Raw genomic sequence first — 19,385 nt, 5'->3', positions numbered from 1 at the left:
ATCTCGGAAAGAGGAATGAAACACCTTTAAATATGGTCTTTCAAAAGAATCTAAAAGTGGTAGACTGTACCAGTTTAAAACACTTATCAGACTAAGAAGCAGATTCAGTCTCTCTTAGAATTCAAGTCATGTCATCATTGAAGTTCTTGATATCAGTGTCAAAGTCCTTTCTGTGCTAAGTCAAGGTCAAGCTTCAAAGTCCAGTATGAGTAGTCCTGTGTATTTATTTTCCCTCCCAAAGCTGGGGTGATAAGAGAAAAATGTGCAGTTATACTCCCTCGAAGGTGATACCAGAGTCGAACAAGGGTTCAGCAGAGCGGCAAATTCTCAGATTCAGTCGAAGCGCCAGCAGTTGGTAGAAGAGAAAGAAAGATGTTAATCAGATTCAGTCCTGTATATGAGGAAAATTTTGTAACCTCAAATATTCAATGAAATGAAAGCTTATGACCATTTTCCTGTGTTTTGCTCTCTTATGAATCTGTCATGGAAGTAAAAATATACTAGGGGCATCTTTTATAACCTGAGCAATCAGGTCATAAAAGATATCAATTAAACAATGGCTTTTGAGATGATTATTCTCAACAATTGAAGACAGGAGGAGCTTGAGCATTCTCCAGTCAAGTGTTTTTTAGCAAAATCAATGCTTTTGAAAATTAGTTTCTTGGAAACAGTTTTCAAAATAATCTTTTGAAAAATGGAAGAGGGCTTACTCAAAATCCTTTCAAGTCCTTGAAGTTTTGTTCTCAACAGAGAACGCAAACTCTTTATTTCTCTTGGCAAAAAATGAGAAATCAATCTACTCAAAATCATTTTCTGATTTTGAATCCAATTCGGTTTCTTTTAACCCTTGCTTTCTACAGCATCCGTCTTCATTTCGCCATTCAAGGTATTCAAGTCCATTTTCACATGGCATTCAAGTCCATTTTTACATGGCGTTCTAAGTCCGTTTTCACACGGCATTCAAGTCCATTTTCACATGGCATTTCAAGTCCATTTTCACATGGCATTCTAAGTCCGTTTTCACACGGCGTGCAAGTCCATTTTCACATGGCATTTCAAGTCCATTTTCACATGGCATTCTAAGTCCGTTTTCACACGGCGTGCAAGTCCATTTTCACATGGCATTCTAAGTCCGTTTTCACACGGCATTCAAGTCCATTTTCACATGGCATTTCAAGTCCATTTTCACATGGCATTCTAAGTCCGTTTTCACACGGCGTTCAAGTCCATTTTCACATGGCATTTCAAGTCCATTTTCACATGGCATTCTAAGTCCGTTTTCACACGGCGTGCAAGTCCATTTTCACATGGCATTTCAAGTCCATTTTCACATGGCATTCTAAGTCCGTTTTCACACGGCATTCAAGTCCATTTTCACATGGCATTTCAAGTCCATTTTCACATGGCATTCTAAGTCCGTTTTCACACGACGTGCAAGTCCATTTTCACATGGCATTTCAAGTCCATTTTCACATGGCATTCTAAGTCCGTTTTCACACGGCGTGCAAGTCCATTTTCACATGGCATTCTAAGTCCGTTTTCACACGGCGTTCAAGTCCATTTTCACATGGCATTTCAAGTCCATTTTCACATGGCATTCTAAGTCTGTTTTCACACGGCGTTCAAGTCCACTTTCACATGGTATTCCAAGTCCGTTTTCACACGGCATTCAAGTCATTCAAGTCCGTTTCTACACGGCATCCAGATTCATTTTATCTTCAAATTTCAAGATCATTGGCAATCAAATCTATCATGTAATGTTTTGCAAGAGAGGCTATCTCACTAATATATCAATTGTTGAGTTAAGAGTTGGAGAGAGGCTATCTCACCAGTGTTTGCAGAGTCAGAGTCCGGTGAAAAGCTATTTCACCCATTTGCATTGTGAGTATCATTTTCAAAAATCCAAAATTTTACAACTCTTTAATCTTAGGCCAGTCAAAATGTGCTGTCTGTTCAGCTTTGACATTCGCGTGACAAACACGCTCTGCCAAAGAGGGGCATCTGTAGACACCCCATTTTGACTGTGCCCTAAACCTTTCAAGTTTGACCTAAATCCCATCAAATGATTGAATTAGGGTCCCAAACTTCACCCTAGGTTGGATTATGGTCTTCTCTTCCCCCCTGCAAAATTTCATCGAGATCGGGGCTCGTTTGCTTAGCGAACAGATTGAGAAGGTGTGTGTAGTGCAAGGAGAGAGTGGCCCGCATTGTTTCTTTGATTTACCCCAAAAACCTTGTATTTTAGGAAAAAACCAAACCAAATCAAGCCCCTAAGTGCCCATGAATACATTTTTAGAAGCCTTATAACCTCAGAAAAATCCTCGCAAAATTTCAGAAAAGTTTCGCCGAAAAAATTTGGAAAAGACAAGCGGAGTTTGTGTGGTTATCAGGAAGTGGGGGGTGCATTAGCCATTTAGGGTCGCGCATTTGTGCGCTTATCAATTAGTGTTGCCAATATCATTTCCCAAATTTTATATAAAAGCAAAAAAATCAAAGCTTATTAAAAAAAAAAAAGAGAGAGAATTTTCGTTTCCCCTTTTAGAGAGAGAGAGTCTGCAAAGCTAGAGAGAGAGAGTAGATCTCGTGCGATCCAAACCCTAAATCCATTCCTTTTCCTTCGCCGATCATTTTCCGGTTGATTTTCTGGTGGAATTCTCTTCTCCGGCAAGCGTTTCACGGTTTCAATCTCACTCTGTATCATCTTCGGCTTTGATTTTTTTTTTTAGCTACGAATTCTAGATCTAAACTCCCTAACCTAGTTTTTCCCCTCTTTCTTCTCCGACAAACGTTTCACGTTATAATTTTGGCCAAATTTTCGGCCGTTTCTTCTTCTCCGGTGAACGCAACCTCTAGCTTTCGATTCTGCAAATCTATTCTTCTCCTCTGTTTTTCTCGTTTAAGCCAGAGTTTGTTTTTCTCTGCATAAACCCTAAGATCTGAACTTGTTTTCTTCTCAACTGATCTTTGATCATCATTTTCTTTGGAAATCCATGTTAAAATTCGGAGAAGGAGAGACCGGTAGATATATGCAAATGTAAAGTGTGTTTTTGCTTCAAAGCTGAAAGTTCTCTAAAAAAGAAAGGAATCAACTCGGATCTATTCAAGATTGCAGAGATTTTCTTCATTTGGATCACAAGATTTGTTCTCGAATTAAGATTTCTACATCGGAAGAAAAAAAAACAAGGAGAACATTAAAGTCACTGTGATAATTCAGGTATTTTCCTTATCTTCCACTATTAGATCTATCAAATTCTATATTAAAAAAAGAAGAAGAAGAGAAGCTATCGATTTTGATTACTTGTATCGATCTGTGGAAAATCATAGATATAGTTTTCTTTTGAATGAATAGCTTGTTTTTTTAATCAGCAAGTATGAATCATATAATTTGATCTATGAAGTTTTTTTTTTATGGAGAATGTAAGTAATAGCGTATAACTCTGTTTTTCTTTAAAAAATTTTAATATATAATTTTTTTTTTTAAGATGTGATGTTTTCTAATGTGATTGATCTGATAGAATGAGGTCATGATTTCTGATATTTTATTGTTTTGGTTTCATGTGTGCAAATCACCTGTGTAATTGTTGAGATTGTAAGAATTCTTTTGATGTCTTGTCTAGATTATGAATTATGTTCATTTCAAGAAGAGTGAATGATATGTTTTGATTTGTTGATTAAGGATATTTTCGATTTCTTTAATCGTAAGTATTATTTTTAGCCTGTGAATATGTCATTTACTATTTTGTTTTTCATGAATCTTTTTCTGTTCCTTCTTATAAGTTTAATAATAATGATATGGAATAAAGGTTATCTGAGTATAGATAGTGGTGTTTGTACTTGAAAAATTTAGAAAATCATAAGCTGTATGTTCTGTTCTACTTGAACCAGGTGGTAAATAATTTTTTTTTTTACGAGTTGATGTGAAAGTACCTGTGTATGTTTTTTTTGAAATGGTTTATTTTTCGTGTAATGCATTATTCGTAGACACGATCAGTCCTGGATGGTTCCCTGTTTGCATATGATTCAATTCTTGTGTTAGTTATTGCTTAAATACATAGTTTTGTCCTATATATTTTCTTGGTCACATGTATTTCAATTTTTGAATCCTACACTGAAACCAAATCATCTCATTCACTTCACTTTGATAAGAATCAACCCCTGTTTTTTTTTTTTTGTACGGGAAATAGACATAATTCAATCGTCAATTAGGCCCATTTATTTATGGATTGTGAGAGCAATTCTGATGTTAATTTTTCTTAATACATGCCAGTTCAAAGTATTTAGGGATGTATATAATATGTTTAAAATGTTTATTTTAAGTGTAGGAGTTCAAGTTATCTAAGTATTTTTCAAAATTAAATTGGTTTTCTACTCGAAGATTGATTTAGTGGTGTATGACATTAGTGTCATGGGTAGAAAAATATTTCCATATTTGTAATCCATTTTATTTTGAGAAATGTTAAACTGTGCACATATTATATCCCTGATTTGGTAAAAAAAAAATATATATTGAATGTTTAAGGTAGTATCTATGAATTTTTATTGCATATTATTAGAAATGGGAAATAAGTTTTATAGATATCAACAACTTAACTTATTTGATTGGATGGCATGAGGTCTTTGACATTCTAATAAGGGATGTATTGAATTTCCACTGTTTGCAAATTTCATTAGATAATTTCTTACAGGTAAATGCAATAGGGATTAGAAAATAGTATGAGGATTGTCTTTGTGAGCAATGCTTCATGTCTATATGTATATAATTGAAGCCTTTGTACCCTTATTTAATATGCACAGCCCTTATTTCACTTTTTAATATTCGCAGCCCCTCATTCTTAATAATGACAGCCATTTCTCTTTAATAATGGCAGCCCTTGTAGCCTTGTTTTGTGGTAGCCATATTGAAACCCCCCCTCATTTACGCTATCATTCCAAAGCTTTTGATATTATTTTATTTTTTTCTTTTATCTCTTTCTCTTCTTAATTCTTGGATTGTATAAAAATTAATATTATGTGAGGATGAGATACTTGATTTTATGCTTATATCCGTAGTCCAAATTTTGTGACTGTATTTATCTTGAAACATTTTTTTTTTTATATATATTTTGTATGACTTAGTTTGAATTTTTCGGTGATAGAGAAGACCTTGTGGGATTTGTAGTGGTACTTGGAGAATTTCTAAAGATGCTAAAGCCTATCTTAGCAAAAGCTCTTTTTATATTGCTGTATAAATGAGTGAATTGGTTGAAAATTTGTGCTGTATTTTATACATGCCCTGTATTTTAGCAACAAAAAGTTATCTTTACATGATTAAGGCGCATGCATAGGAGTTCAGGTTAGATCCAAGGTATAGTAAGCTTAAGGTAATAGCAACAAAGAGCCATCTTCAGACTATTATTGTTTAAAGTTTTCATCAGTTACATAGTAGTTATCTACGATTTGGTCATTCAGTGTCATAGCATGGGATGTGTTCTCATTATTTGATCCATCATGCTTAATGCCTTGACACCCATTGGTTCATTTTCATAAGAACATAGTTGCTATCTATTGTTGTTTATTGTTTGCTGCCCATTATTGTGAATAAACTGCTGCCCATTGGTTCATTTTCATAAGAACATAGTTGCTATCTATTGTTGTTTATTGTTTGCTGCCCATTATTGTGAATAAACTGTTGCCCATTGGTTCATTTTCATAAGAACATAGTTGCTATCTATTGTTGTTTATTGTTTACTGCCCATTATTGTGAATAAACTGCTGTCCATTGGTTCATTTTCACAAGCATATAGTTGCTATCCATTGTTGTTTATTGTTTGCTGCCCATTATTGCGAATAAATTGCTGCCCATTGGTTCACATTCACGAGCACATAGTTAATATTCCCTGTTGTTTATTGTTTGCTGCCCATTATTGCGAATAAATTGCTGCCCATTGGTTCACATTCATAAGCACATAATTAATATTCCCTGTTGTTCACTACTTGCTGTCTATCAGAATAAGAGAAGATGTTTTTTTTTTTTTTTTTTAAAAAAAAAAATGAAATGAGAATTAGACAAGGCTGTATCTATTGGTGAATTTTTTTTTATTTTTTATTTTTATTTAAAAAAAAAAAGAAAAAAAGAAAAGAGGCGATGAAGGCGTTAGCCTAAGCCCATTTTTAGATGTTTTTAAATAAATTGTTTAAATAAGAAGAAGGAGATCAGATGACTACTCTATTCGATATTATCGACATGAGTACTGTCTGATTTCAAGGCGGGATGTGGAAATATTATCATGTGTATTATGATATCAGATGATTACTTTAGCATCATCTGATTTCATCCCCATATTGGGGTGGTGTGTGATTGGGAATAGAAGTGTTTGCTATTGTTTACTTTTACTTTATTAGGCTATCCAGCGGTTGGTCTGGACTAATTAATATTGTTTACCTTTTTTATGATTGCTATTCTATTGAAAAATTCTTCTTTGCTTGATTTATTTTTATAAGAATAGAATAGAATCTGCGATAGACTAACACAGTCTTATAGATTTTGTTAAATTTCTTTAGCCATTAGAATCCTTCTCATTGCAAGGTTAATATTAGTGCTAGTTGGAGCCTTCTTTTAGGGAGACAAGCTATGTCCCAACATTAATGTCAAATCCATTTAGAGACAGGCTTTGTCTCATTAAAGTGCCAATCTTTTTAGAGAGACAAGCTATGTCTCACAAAAAATAATCAAATCCTTTAGAGACAAGCTTTGTCTCATTTAGCGAGTTATACATAGGAGACTATCCAAGTCTTAAATAGAACGCCCTTATTAGTTCAAAACCAACTTGGTCTGTTTGTTTGCCTTACCTTTATTATCATTGCAAGGGTAATGGAGCCCATCTCTGTGTTTAGGAGACTTGCCTAGTCTCACTAACACCCTTCTTATATCATTTTCTTTTAGGAGACTAGCCTAGTCTCATTGGCACTCCCCTCTTAGGGTTATGTATTAGGAATCAGTCCTTTCATATTTGAGTCAATCCTCTAGCATCGGAATCCGTCCTTAGTCTACCCAGTCTCTTTCTCTTGCTAAACCTCCTCTCTGTGCGTAGTTTGGTTTTGGGAGAACACTCTACTCGGCTTGGCAGCATACCCCTATCCTTATGGGTATTGGGTTGCATATTTGTTGCACCCTAGGGCTAGGTAGCTATCCGGCCCGGTTGGGTGTTTTACCTTTGTCAAATATACACAGGGTTTCTTTTCCTTAGTACTTGTGAGCTTTATCTTAGTTTTGATAGACCACTAGCATAGGAATCTGTCCTTAGTCTAGAGAGTCAGTCCTCTTGTTCAGGAATTAAATTCTATCATCATAGGGGTTAGGATTCCATCCTACCTCTCATCATATCATATCTTTCTATCCGCTCTTGCAAGGTATAGGAAGCTATCCAACCCTTGCAGAGTCGTGTTTCTGTCTTTTTTTTCCCCCGCAAAGCATAGGATGCTGTCCGACCTTTGCAGGATTTCAGGAGTCAGTCCTGCCCTTATGATGATAGGATTTTGTTCCTCTTGTGTCAAAAATTCCAAAAATCCAAAAAAAATAAAAAATCTCAAAAACACTTAAAAATCCAAAAATATCTCAAAAACACTTAAAAATCCAAAAACATCTCAAAAAACACTTAAAAATCCAAAAACATCTCAAAAACACTTAAAAATCCAAAAATATCCCAAAAACACTTAAAAACCCAAAACATCTCAAAAATACTTAAAAATTTAAAAATATCTCAAAAAACACTTGAAAATTCAAAAACATTTCAAAATCCAAAAAAATCTCAAAAATCTTGAGTCATTTAGAGTAGTTAGGAAATTCTATTCCGAACTACGTTGGCTTGATCCCTTTCCAAAGGGTACGTAGTGCAGCTTGGGATCCACATCCCAAGTCCAGCCAAACCTTTAAAAATAAACATTTCAAGTTCTCAAAAAATACAAAAAATCTTTAAAACCCTTTTCAAAAAAGATCTTCCCCTAGAGTTAGGACTCTGTCCTAGGTATTTAGGGTGTTTTAGAGTTAGGAGTCGGTCTTGATTTGTATTGATGTGGTGTGTCCTGTCGTGTGAGTGTCCCTAGAGTTAGGAGGCCTCGAGTCGATCGGTTAGACACTTAGTCGAACCAATGGCTAGACTAGGAAACATATAGTCAGCCCATTGGTTTTCTTTAGGTTGCACAGCCTAGATACACATAGGATGTAGGGCCCACCTGCATTAGTTTAAGGCTAATCAACCTGCATTAGTTAGGGCATATAGAGTCCTAAAACTTACAGTTCACTTGAACTTAAGCAATTGTGTAAAAAAGCTTTAAAAATCAGTCGAGTCTAGCGGAATCGAGTCTAGGATAGCGGTTCTAGATGGTTAGGCATCGTAGTTAGAATAGGGCATCGAACTACGTTGACTCCGATTCTTCCCGAGGCCGGGATACGTAGAGCAGCTAAGATGGACGGCCATCTTGGTCCGAGTCAAGTCCTGCATTAGAGTTAGGATTTGTTTTTCCTGTTATATATATAGTTTATTTGTGCTGTGTGTTTTGTTGTGTTTTCTTACCTTCACGTACAGATCCTATACCTTTTTGCTGTAACATGCATGTGTTTGCACACCAGAACTTAGACACCAGTTAGGTTTGACATCCATAACCTAGTTACTTAGGCGACACTTTTATTTCTTTTATGTGTGTTTATTAAACATCTCCGAGACATGCATGATTAGATAGACGTCTTCTCGGAGATATTCGTTCCCATTTCATATGACTTTCGCTCAAAACTCTTCAAGATTAATAAGTAAATGGCATAAGAGACCAGGTGCTTGCACTTGGGCGGATGAGGTGCTCTTTAGACCTTCCGAATTCGTAACCAGGCACGAACCCTATTTTATATCTCTGGTTATCCGTTGCAACAGAGCATAGTATGGGATCCTTGGACCCTTTTCCTTGGATGGCGACTCTTCTTTGTTTAAGGTACGCCTCGAATCTGGGTTAGTCCCCGAATCGAGAGGTATCTCACCTTTTCTCGCCACTCATGCTGTGAGAGGCACATTCTTTCGAGAGTTCCTTGGTAGAGCTCTCCATTCACGTGGATGATCCACTGAGACTGGTTTGCACGCGTGTGGGGCTCGTCCCTCACCGCCGCCCCTCTCTCGGATCGGGGTCCACAGTTTCCGACGCCCATACCTCCTTCATTAAATCTCTAACAGAGACATGAATGCATCCATCTAACATGCTAGTAAATGAAGGTTAAACTCCATTAGCCAAAAGGCTAACTGCAAGAAACAAGTTTGGGAGTGTGGAGTGAATCCGTCAGGCAGATCAAATTACGCTCGAAGAATTCGTATCTTATAATTCAAGTTTTGCTTCTTATACACGTATAATATCTTACAAATACAGAGTAGTCACCACACTCTAATTTAAACAACCATACTTTTTTTTTCTTTTCTTTTGTATTCATCGTTAATGTACCCCACCGTTTGGAAGCTAAGATTTCGACAAGACCACTTTTTCTTTTGTACTAGAACTAGAGAGTTGACTTTTTATCCTTTTAAATTTGGGTCTTAAAACTATTTTTAAAAGATCCAAATGGGAAGTATTCCGTTATTTACATGTAAATCTTAAGTTAATGGACAATAAAAATAGTAAAGACATTTCGTTTCGTTCCGATTTTCGAACGAAACCAATATGTTTCAGCCATTTCGGCCGAAACGAAACAAAATTGACAACATAGGTCCAACCAAAGGAACACACTCTAGGAGGAGCAGGAATACTCCACACTCTTCCTACTGTACTTTTGCGTCGCAGTTAGAAGGAGATTATGGTAAAAGGATTTCACATTAAGCACCAATGGAGCTCCAGACCCACTCTTTTGTCACTGTCATCTCTCATAATGTTTGTGGTGTCCAAGCACTCAAGAAGCAAATGCAACCCTGGCTAAGTCCCCATTATAGAAATTTCTCTTGAAACGCAACTTCCAGTCATCCCTTCCCTGAGATCCGGAAACAACCCCATTAAGGTTTCTCTTTAAACTAGCTATCCTCACAAAACTTGACCATATCACCTTTATATACTATGTATCTGATCTCTCTAGAGAAGTTCGTTGACTGCTTCAAGATATCTCTCCACGCTCTCCACGCTGTCACCCCATAAGGGCATGCTAACAAGAGTTGGGAGCAAGAGAAATCCATCTCGAGAAAAACAAAAACCGATCAAGACTAATCATACAACTAGCTCTTTGCTAGCTCTGAAAAGGTCTTCATGCTTTGGTCCTACATAAAAAACCGATCATGTAGATTAATGAACTCCGAAAAGGCCTTCATGCTTTGGTTACTTCTGCTACAACTAACTCGAATCTCAGACTGCAAAGTGAACACCCTCCCCCCCCGTACACGCGCGCACACACACAGAGACACACCAAAAAAATCACCATGAATACTCTCATCTAGACCTTAGTCGGTCTAATTCCTCCCAAAAGCTAACTGATGCAGCATCGCGAAGAGAAATTGAGGAAAGGGGAGAGAAATAGACGAAAGGGGATAGAATTAGAAGAATAGGGAAGAAGAGACGAAAATAACCTGAAGAAGAGACGAATTTAGGGAGAAGTAGAAGAAGAAGAGAAGAATAGACGAATTTAGGGAGAGGAGAAGAAATCAGAAGAGGAAGAAGAAAACCAGAATTAGAGGGAGAAGAATCTTTATTCAATATCAATCAAAGTTAACAATAAAGCTCTAAAGAGGCCTATATATAGGCAAATAAGCAACCTAAGAAATAGAAACCTTCCAAAATAAGAATTCCCTAAAAGACTAAACTTCCTAATTCTAAGTAACATGGAAAATAAAATCCTAGAAACTAATAACATGGAAATAAAAATACTAGAAACTAAATAATACAAAATAAATCCTAATATCTGCATCATTCTCCCCTGCTTGAAAAAGAACTCGCCCTCGAGTTCTAGTCCACCTGGGTCAAAGATGTATACAATCCGCTGAAGTAATAGAACACGTAAGCCGCTAGGAGCAATCATCATGTCTAACGCTCGAGACAATCGAAAGAAGCATCTGCAAGGTCGGCGGAAGAAGAGGAAAGAAAGGGCCCATGTAGACTCATGCGAACAGAATCTGCGCTGGAGAAGTAAACTAGCTGGAAAGATCGCAACGTACTCCTCCTGGATCGGTGGGATCGGCATAACAACAATGGGCAGTACCAATCCATAACTATCTTCAACAAGGTCAGCATCTACTGGTATCACATCGGGCGCAATGGAATCAACAACAAAATCATCTGCTAGAATCGTATCCGGTATAATGATATCAGATGGGCAATACTCTTGATCAATCTGCATAACAAGTACCTCTGTGTCAGCACAAATCCTACAATCTGCTCAACTGGCTCAAAGATACTACAATCCTCCGTAATATTTTCTCGATCATCTGTCTTAATGGGTGGCTCGTCAAGCAAGGCACTCGCCTCTGACTCATGGTGGTGCTCGGTCGACTCTGCCAATGGATCAACATCATGCGGCTCTGCCAAAATATCTGTCTCAACTGTAGAAGTGGCAAAATCTCTCTCTAGATGCTCGGCAATCGATGCGGCAGAAATCTCATAAGCATCATGTACAACGATGTCGATATCAGCAATCAACTGAGTCTCTAACTCTGGATCGTCCATCTCAGAGCCTGAATCTGAATCTGATGGAATCAAAGGCTCAACGTCGATGATCTCATCAATACTAGCATCGTGCTCTGTAAGAATAACAGCAACGTTAGGTGGGATGGATGAAGTAGTGAAGCGGCTCTGCAAATATGACTCGCGCATACGACGCTCGAAATAGCGGTTTGCAGCTGCAATTTCAGCATCTCGTGCACGACGTGTTGCGGCTTGTTGTTCACGGCGAGCTGCTTCTTCTCGTCGAGCGGCTTTTTCACGTATCAATCTTTGATCATACGCTGCTCTCTGACGTTTCAATCTCTATTGATTTTGATAGTGGAATGTAAACTCAAAACGAACATCCTCCCATCGACGAAATGGAGGCTTACAAAACTCACGACGCTCATTAACGAAGAAATTCCATTTCGACTTGGCTTCGCGGCACACTGTATCCGTGACTTTACGAATTGTTATTTGATGATCATAACCACAGTACCTATGGTATGCATTAAGTGCCTGGATCCAGTCTAAACACGCATTCTCAACATCTCCATAAGGATAGGTGCAATCATCATAACCACAGAAATATGGAACCTATGGTGCAGAAGAATATCGAGGATCATATCTATCAAAATATGGAGCATATGGTGGAGCCATTGGGATCGATGTCAAAAACTGAAATCAACCGTCTGATCTATAAGACATGTCGAAAGAAGCACAACGTCTGTCGCGGATCTGAAATCGGACTCCTGGATAGCTCGGATCAACAGTCAGATCAAATCGGATGGGTGGCCGAAGTTGCACGAAGTAGTGCTTGCGTGCGCTACTGATTGCTGAAAGTGTGTTAGATATGCACTAAAAGTTGTTACGAACAACTTTCGTGTGGACAGCGAAGCCCAATTTTAAGCGGGAGTAGCCCAAAGGAAGAGAGAGAAAACAATTGGGGGAGAGGAGAGAGAAAATGAGATGGGATAGAGAGAGGGAAATTTCTTTCCTTTCCTTTTCTTTTTTTCTCTTTTTTTTTTGATTGGGGGGGGGTGCCTAAAGGAAAAAGAGGGGGAGTTAAATCTAGTAGTACTAATATGCGGGGGGGGGGGTGCCCAAAGGAAGAAAGGGGGTTATTAATATTAGTTGAAAAGGAAACAGATGTTGGCCAAGGAAGAATGGGGCTGTTTTATTAACCAACTCTTAAGATAAAGGAAGAGGGTCACCTTTGACTGCTATAATAGCTGGCAGCTTCTAATAATAGGGGCCCACACTGTTGCTAGTATGTTGCTTTCTTGAGAAGGAAAACTGTACCTCTTACTAAGCAACTTGACTTGCTATACTTATCCTTTGTCTTTTATGCCAAGAATACCTCTTTTATTGACTACTGGAGGTGGACGGTTTTGGAGAGTCACGATGCTTTCCTCTTCTTGTGTAATTCTTTTTTTGGTTTTGTCCAACACAACAAGCAACATCAACTTTCTAAATGCAGAAAGTTCTTTAGGCAACTCCCGAAATTTCCTTCTTTCAAAAACTTGTACAGCAAGTAATCTCTAAGAGATAAGCCTCCCACAAATAGAAGAAGTTTTCTGCTTCCTCCATGGAACTAACTAACTAGAAAAAATGGCGGATGAGCAAGGTACGGCTACTTTTTAGTGTAGGTTTGGAAGCCTATCAATGGTGGTCTTAGGGCTGCTTGGGCTGAAAGTGAGGATGAGGAAAGATATATTGAAATAGGGTTTAGATGGGTTGTAGCACAGGACTGAAACTTGGATCTTTTGGGGAAACAATTCTTGAAATCTAGTTTTGTGTTGTTGTTATGAGTGGCTGAAATTGAGGGTTTTAGCAGGATTTAGATGGAAGGGCAGCAAGATGGGGTTGAAGTTATTGAAGTGGGTTTTTGTTTGTTTGATAGTTAAGGTGTTTGTGCGGCTACGGATGGGCTGAGAACAAGTTCCGGTTGTAGGTGAGCTTCGGGTGAGGAAATCTGATGGATTGATTGGCTGGGTTTTAAGGGGATCTGCAGGTGGCTGAAAGTAAGAGGTTTGGGGGGACTGGGTTTTAATGGTTGGTGGTGGTGAGAATAGAGGGCAGCAAAGTGGCTGAGGATGATTGATTCAACTCGTTGATAAGAAAACGCAGCAAGGAGGTGGTGGAAAGAGAGGTGGCTGAAGGTTGAAGATGACCTTTGGAGTGCTCGAATCTTTGGCTCTGATACCAAATTGATGCAGCACCGCGAAGAGAAATTGAGAAAGGAGAGAGAAATAGACGAAAGGGGATAGAATTAGAAGAATAGAGGAAGAAGAGATGAAAATAACCTGAAGAAGAGACGAATTTAGGGAGAAGTAGAAGAAGAAGAGAAGAATAGACGAATTTAGGGAGAGGAGAAGAAATCAGAAGAGGAAGAAGAAAACCAAAATTAGAGGGAGAAGAATCTTTATTCAATATCAATCAAAGTTAACAATAAAGCTCTGAAGAGGCTTATATATAGGCAAATAAGCAACCTAAGAAATAGAAACCTTCTAAAATAAGAATTCCCTAAAAGACTAAACTTCCTAATTCTAAATAACATAGAAAATAAAATCCTAGAAACTAATAACATAGAAATAAAAATACTAGAAACTAAATAATACAAAATAAATCATAATATTTGCATCACTAACCCTCTCAGCCATCTCATTGGGCTCATAAGCCCTGTGAATAACCAGCACCAGCAAGAATTGCCACTCAAACTGGGGCGGCTGGTATCATTGTCTCAAGGAGCTCGTCAACTTGACTATGTCTCAGCAAGTATCAATGCTTTAGAAGGGGTACATTCCCTGCCTATTACATTATGAAAGTGTTTCCCTTTTTTCCTATGGATGAAAAGTTTATGTTTCATCTGAATTAGAATTTCTTTATGAATAAGCTACTTCACCTTGGAAAGAGTACTGGGTTCACATAAACATTTAGCACTTCTCCTAAGTTTCAATGAAGTGATATGATTTTTATCAGTGTTTATAACCTCAAACGTGGATGAACTCGGACAAGGTAAAAAATGAGTTGACTTGGTCTAGTCAATGATTGATGCAGTCAATGATTGATGCAGTCAATTTTCATTAACAAAATCAGAGTTTTTTTTTTCCCTGGGTAGGTAGAGGAGTTCTTTAATATGGCCAAACTTGGATGTGAGCTCAGACCAAGGTAAGACCTAGTTGACCTAGAGGAGTCGATAATTGAGTTGAGGAGTATTGAAAAATGATTTTTATTGTGTCTCTATTTGTTGAGACACATCTTATTTCTTAAACAATTATGAAGTCAGAAACACATTTCGATACTTACATTGAAGATGCTTTGTTAGGATTCTTCAGACAAAACTTTCACATATCTTTTGCCCTTGTTATTTTTTAACATTGTTGTATAATATTTACGTTGCATAATCTTCACCTTTATCATTTAACTGCATTGAGATGTCAGCATGTGGGGTTTTTAATGGTTACCATGTTGAACAGAACATGCCCATATCCAAGTCTCTTAATTTAGGTAGTACCCATGAATTTAATATATCTTACTTCTCTAAGTTGGGCATTTTATTGATTCTAAAGAAACGTAAACTTCAGGTTGTTAAAGCTGCAAAAGGTCGAGTTCCTTTGTTTCTGGATGGTGGGGTTCGTCACAGAACCGATTTCTTCAAACCATTGGCACTGGGAGCCTCTGGTATATTTGTAAGTATCAGTCACATAAACATTTTAACCTATTTGGTGCCACTGCCATTTAAAAATCTCATGCCTCTTACACATTTGTGGTCTTTAAAATACACTACTCTGTTTAGGTGCCTAGGATTTATTAATTGGTGTTTATTCGCTAATAGTAATACACTACTCATTTTCAATTGACCAAAATACTTCATTCCTCGCATTTTTTTGCAGCCAACAACTAGGTAAGGAGAAAATGTTGATGATGGAGAAGATGATGATGGAGAAGATGTTGACGGAGAAGATGAGGAGTACTAGGAATTATAATATCTATACATGAATATTTTATTTTTTGTTTTTTGGAGTTTTAAAGGGTGTTGGGTGTATGGACATAGTTACAATTAATTTTTTACTTTAATATTGAACATATGTAATGAGTATCGATATTTTCATAAGTTTTGATTTATGTCATTTCAATTTTAATATTGAATGTGTGTTATGACTGGATATTATGCAAGTTTTGATATATAGTGTACAAGTGCAGGTTGGTGCAGGTACGACAGGATAATGAAATAAATTTTTCAAGAAAAAATCTTAAAATTAAGTATTAGCTACCCAATTAATTTGGTCACAGAAAGAACTTATATATGGCGAAAATAGTATTCGCGACCCAATTACTTTGGTCGCTAATAGAACATAAGAGTATTTGCGACCAAATTAAGTTAGTTGCTAAAAAACAAATGATTATAGCATTATTAGCCACCATCATATTTCGTCGCTACAAATATATATTAGCGACCGTGCCTACCGTTGCCAATGCTTGATTTTGTTGTCTTTTTTTGGTTGCCTACAAACCTTTAGCCACGGTTGTATGGTGCCATTAGCAACTATTTGATGGGTAGCTAATGGGTAACATTTAGCAACTCTCATATTAATTTGAGTTGCTAAAGACTATTTGCGACGATTGAATTAGCGACCACACAACGACCACAAAAAATGGTTGCTATTACTATTAGCGACAATATTTTTAGTATTAGCGACCCAATATAGTGGGTCGATAATACCAATGTTACTTGTAGTAGCAATCAAATCCACAAAGTAATAGCAATACAGGACATGGACAGAATACTTTTTACCTCAATTATTTCCGCGAGCCTTATATCAGTTCATCAGTTAACCCAAATCTGATAAATCCATATTTTCCTTCAATTGTCCAAAGCATCTACCATTTCATATTTTTCTTAGTTTCATCCTCTCCTCTTTATATCCACGTCATTGATCTTCATAGTAACAGTTGAATATTTATTTACACTAAGTGATTTTAAGCTTTGTTTAATTAATTCAAACATGCCAAATCAAGCCAAACAGAGTGCAAAAAACTGCTTAAATATGAATCAACATACCTGACGCGCTGTCCTCAAAACAGGAAAGACAGAAAAAATGCCATCAAGAACGTAGGTTGTAGCAACAAACACCCCTCCAGATCTCAAAACTCGACTTATTTCTGCCACCTACAAAAAAATAGCTGCCAAATTACACTGGGCACATGCGTACTTCCTAACATGGATTGATTACGACTCCCTGTTTCAATCCAACTTGTAACTGCTGATGGAAATACGGGCGTCAAAGACAATGATCTCACTGTTATTAGCATGAATTGGATGAGAAAAGAAAATTAGAAAGATTTTGACTGAGTCCAAATTCCATGCTATGTGATCTTGGAGGCCAGTAATTTGCTCTGTTTGACATATCCATTTCTTACCGACCAATTAATTACTGGGAATACATGCATAAATTTAGGGAAATGTTATCAGCACTGCTATATTATGATGAGGGCACTCCTCACTTTATTAAAAGTACGGTATGGCCAACACCATAGGATGATCCAAACCGTCCATTAGATGAGCCACAACCTAAATAGGTTGTGGCCCAAAAATCATTTCCATAGGCTGATCCTAACCATCCATAGATCGGAGGGTTAGGATCAACCTATGGAAATAAATTTTGGGGAACAACCTATTTAGGCCGTGGCCGATCTAATGGACGGTTTGGATCATCCTATGGTGCGGGCCATACCGTACTTTGAATAAAGTGAGGAGTGCTCTCATCAAAATACAGTAGTGCTGATAAAGTTTCCCTAAATTTAAGAGCAAATAGCACACAAATTTTATATTTTCATTTTTACACTTTACTAGCTAATTTTTACATGTTCTTTAATGTCTCAATCATATGATTGTTTACATAGTTAAAACTTGATAGTCTTAAGGCAAACGAATGTTTAAAAATGCGGATGCGGGTCAAAATACGGCCGAAAAAAATCCTTATCTACTTGGCCTGGACGCGGCTAAGAACTGAAGAAAGCAGTTGACGCAGCTGAGTACTCGGTTTACGCAGTCATAACTCGGGAGAGTTAAAGGAGTTTTTATTGACTCTGTAGGACAAAATGTGGAATGCGGTGGCAAAACACATAATACAGCCAATGGAAAAGGGTGTCGACACGGGAGAGTCCACGATGACGCGGGAGGGTTTTACAACTATGAGTTAAACAAAACTTGTGTGAAGACCCTAGTTTATAGTTTTGAAGTATTCACTCCCCACATTCATCCCTGACCCAATTCATCTTTTTAAGTAGATAATACTTGTTGTATCCATAATGATCATGCTACTTAGTAATGAGTTGATATTTATGTATCGTAGTAGGGTTTCTTCTATGATAGGTAATTTATAGAGAAACTAAAAATGAGAACCAAGTTGTGGAAAGCCTTAGGGAGGATGTCTTACTCTTTGCATTATTTAGCTGATGTAGAGGATCACACTGGTGGGCGCTGGCAATCTAGGCACGTCGCACTACGGACGAGCCAAGGATCAATGCATGGAATGTGGAAGGTATGTCCGCACGGCAGCTCTCGTACTTCTGCTCCCTCGATCTGGTATTCAGACAGGCATACTGAGCACATGCCAGTTGAACGAACTACAATGGGTAGTGATGAAATAGTCTCCATCGTGAGCCCATGCGCAAGTCGTGGTGGACCTCCGCATAGTGCTGCCAACTGCTGCTGCTGCTGAAGCTGAAGCCGAAGCCGACGCCAACGGCGATATATAATCGTGGCAATAATGAGCATGACAAACACTGCTAAAGCGCAGATCCCGATGATCCTAAGAATTCTAAATGAGGCATCTGTCGACTCGTTGGGCAATGGAGTATCCTGAATACTAGTACGGTTTGAGTCGAGTGAATCCATCTCTATCCTGCCCAAAGAGAGAAACCCTTTTATACTGAGCAGTAGAACACCAATAATAAACTTTTTTACATTGGTGCTGCTATTAAAAAAACCATTGCTATTTTTAAAGACCTTAAAAACCCACCTTTTTAAAACCAATGACCAACATATGTTTAGTTCCAAATATGCCCTTCTTAAAAGACCTTTGCCCCCTTTTAAAATAATTAAAAAGTCAGAGGGACCAACATCATTTTTGGGCATTTCAAATTTAGAGTGGACCTTTGCCCCCTTTTAGAAATTTGGGAAAATTACATTTACACCCCCTCTAGTTTCTGACACATACACTTCTACTCCTGTGGTTCTAAACGTGATAACTACACCCCTTGAGGTTTCAAAAAGTGACAAGTACACCCCCTCCGTCAACGGTCCACCAGTTTAACCTGGCGGAAAGACTGAAACTAACCATGGTGAATATGTTGAGGACAAAAATACCCTTATTTGCCGAGGGATTAGGGTTACGCCATTTCCCACCGCCACCGTCGCCACCTTCGGCCACCGCCGCCGTCACCATCTCTACCCACCGCCGTCACCTCCACCACAGACAATGAAACCCCACCCCATGGCTACTTCAAACCCACATTTCAAGAAAAAAACATTGATAAAAAGAAAAAAAGCCCTAAAATATTTGGGTTTATGTGGGTTTATGTGCAAATCATGATAATGGTGCGAATGAAGACAAATAAAACTCCTAAATCGAGGGCTTATGTTGATAAATAAACAAGGGTTCGAATCAAACCCTAATTTTTAGTTTTCAAGCCTGAAAACCCTAATTTTCAGTTGGGGAAGACGAGGGCATTATGGTCATTTC

The 19,385-nt window shown here is 37.8% G+C and overlaps 1 protein-coding gene and 1 long non-coding RNA gene across 2 annotated transcripts; one reads left to right on the top strand and one right to left on the bottom strand.

Annotated features, from left to right (window-relative positions):
• The first annotated feature begins 2,524 nt into the window (after nucleotides 1-2,524).
• LOC143889198 (uncharacterized) lies at nucleotides 2,525-15,786 on the top strand. The gene is made up of 3 exons (XR_013254783.1): nucleotides 2,525-3,214; nucleotides 15,222-15,326; nucleotides 15,531-15,786. It is a non-coding gene; the product is annotated as an uncharacterized LOC143889198 (long non-coding RNA).
• A 2,320-nt stretch (nucleotides 15,787-18,106) lies between these two features.
• On the bottom strand, nucleotides 18,107-18,538 carry LOC143890612 (E3 ubiquitin-protein ligase ATL59-like). Its single transcript, XM_077395318.1, has one exon. The coding sequence runs from the start codon at nucleotides 18,536-18,538 to the stop codon at nucleotides 18,107-18,109; it is 432 nt and encodes a 143-aa protein (XP_077251433.1).
• Between the last annotated feature and the right edge of the window lie 847 nt (nucleotides 18,539-19,385).

This window comes from Tasmannia lanceolata, unplaced genomic scaffold, assembly GCF_043159265.1.
Source record: "Tasmannia lanceolata isolate RefF3 unplaced genomic scaffold, GAP_Taslan_0.1 ptg000013l, whole genome shotgun sequence".
NCBI classification, from domain to species: Eukaryota; Viridiplantae; Streptophyta; class Magnoliopsida; order Canellales; family Winteraceae; genus Tasmannia; species Tasmannia lanceolata.
Note: the sequence above shows the minus strand (reverse complement) of the source record. Positions and strands in the feature narration are given on the sequence as shown.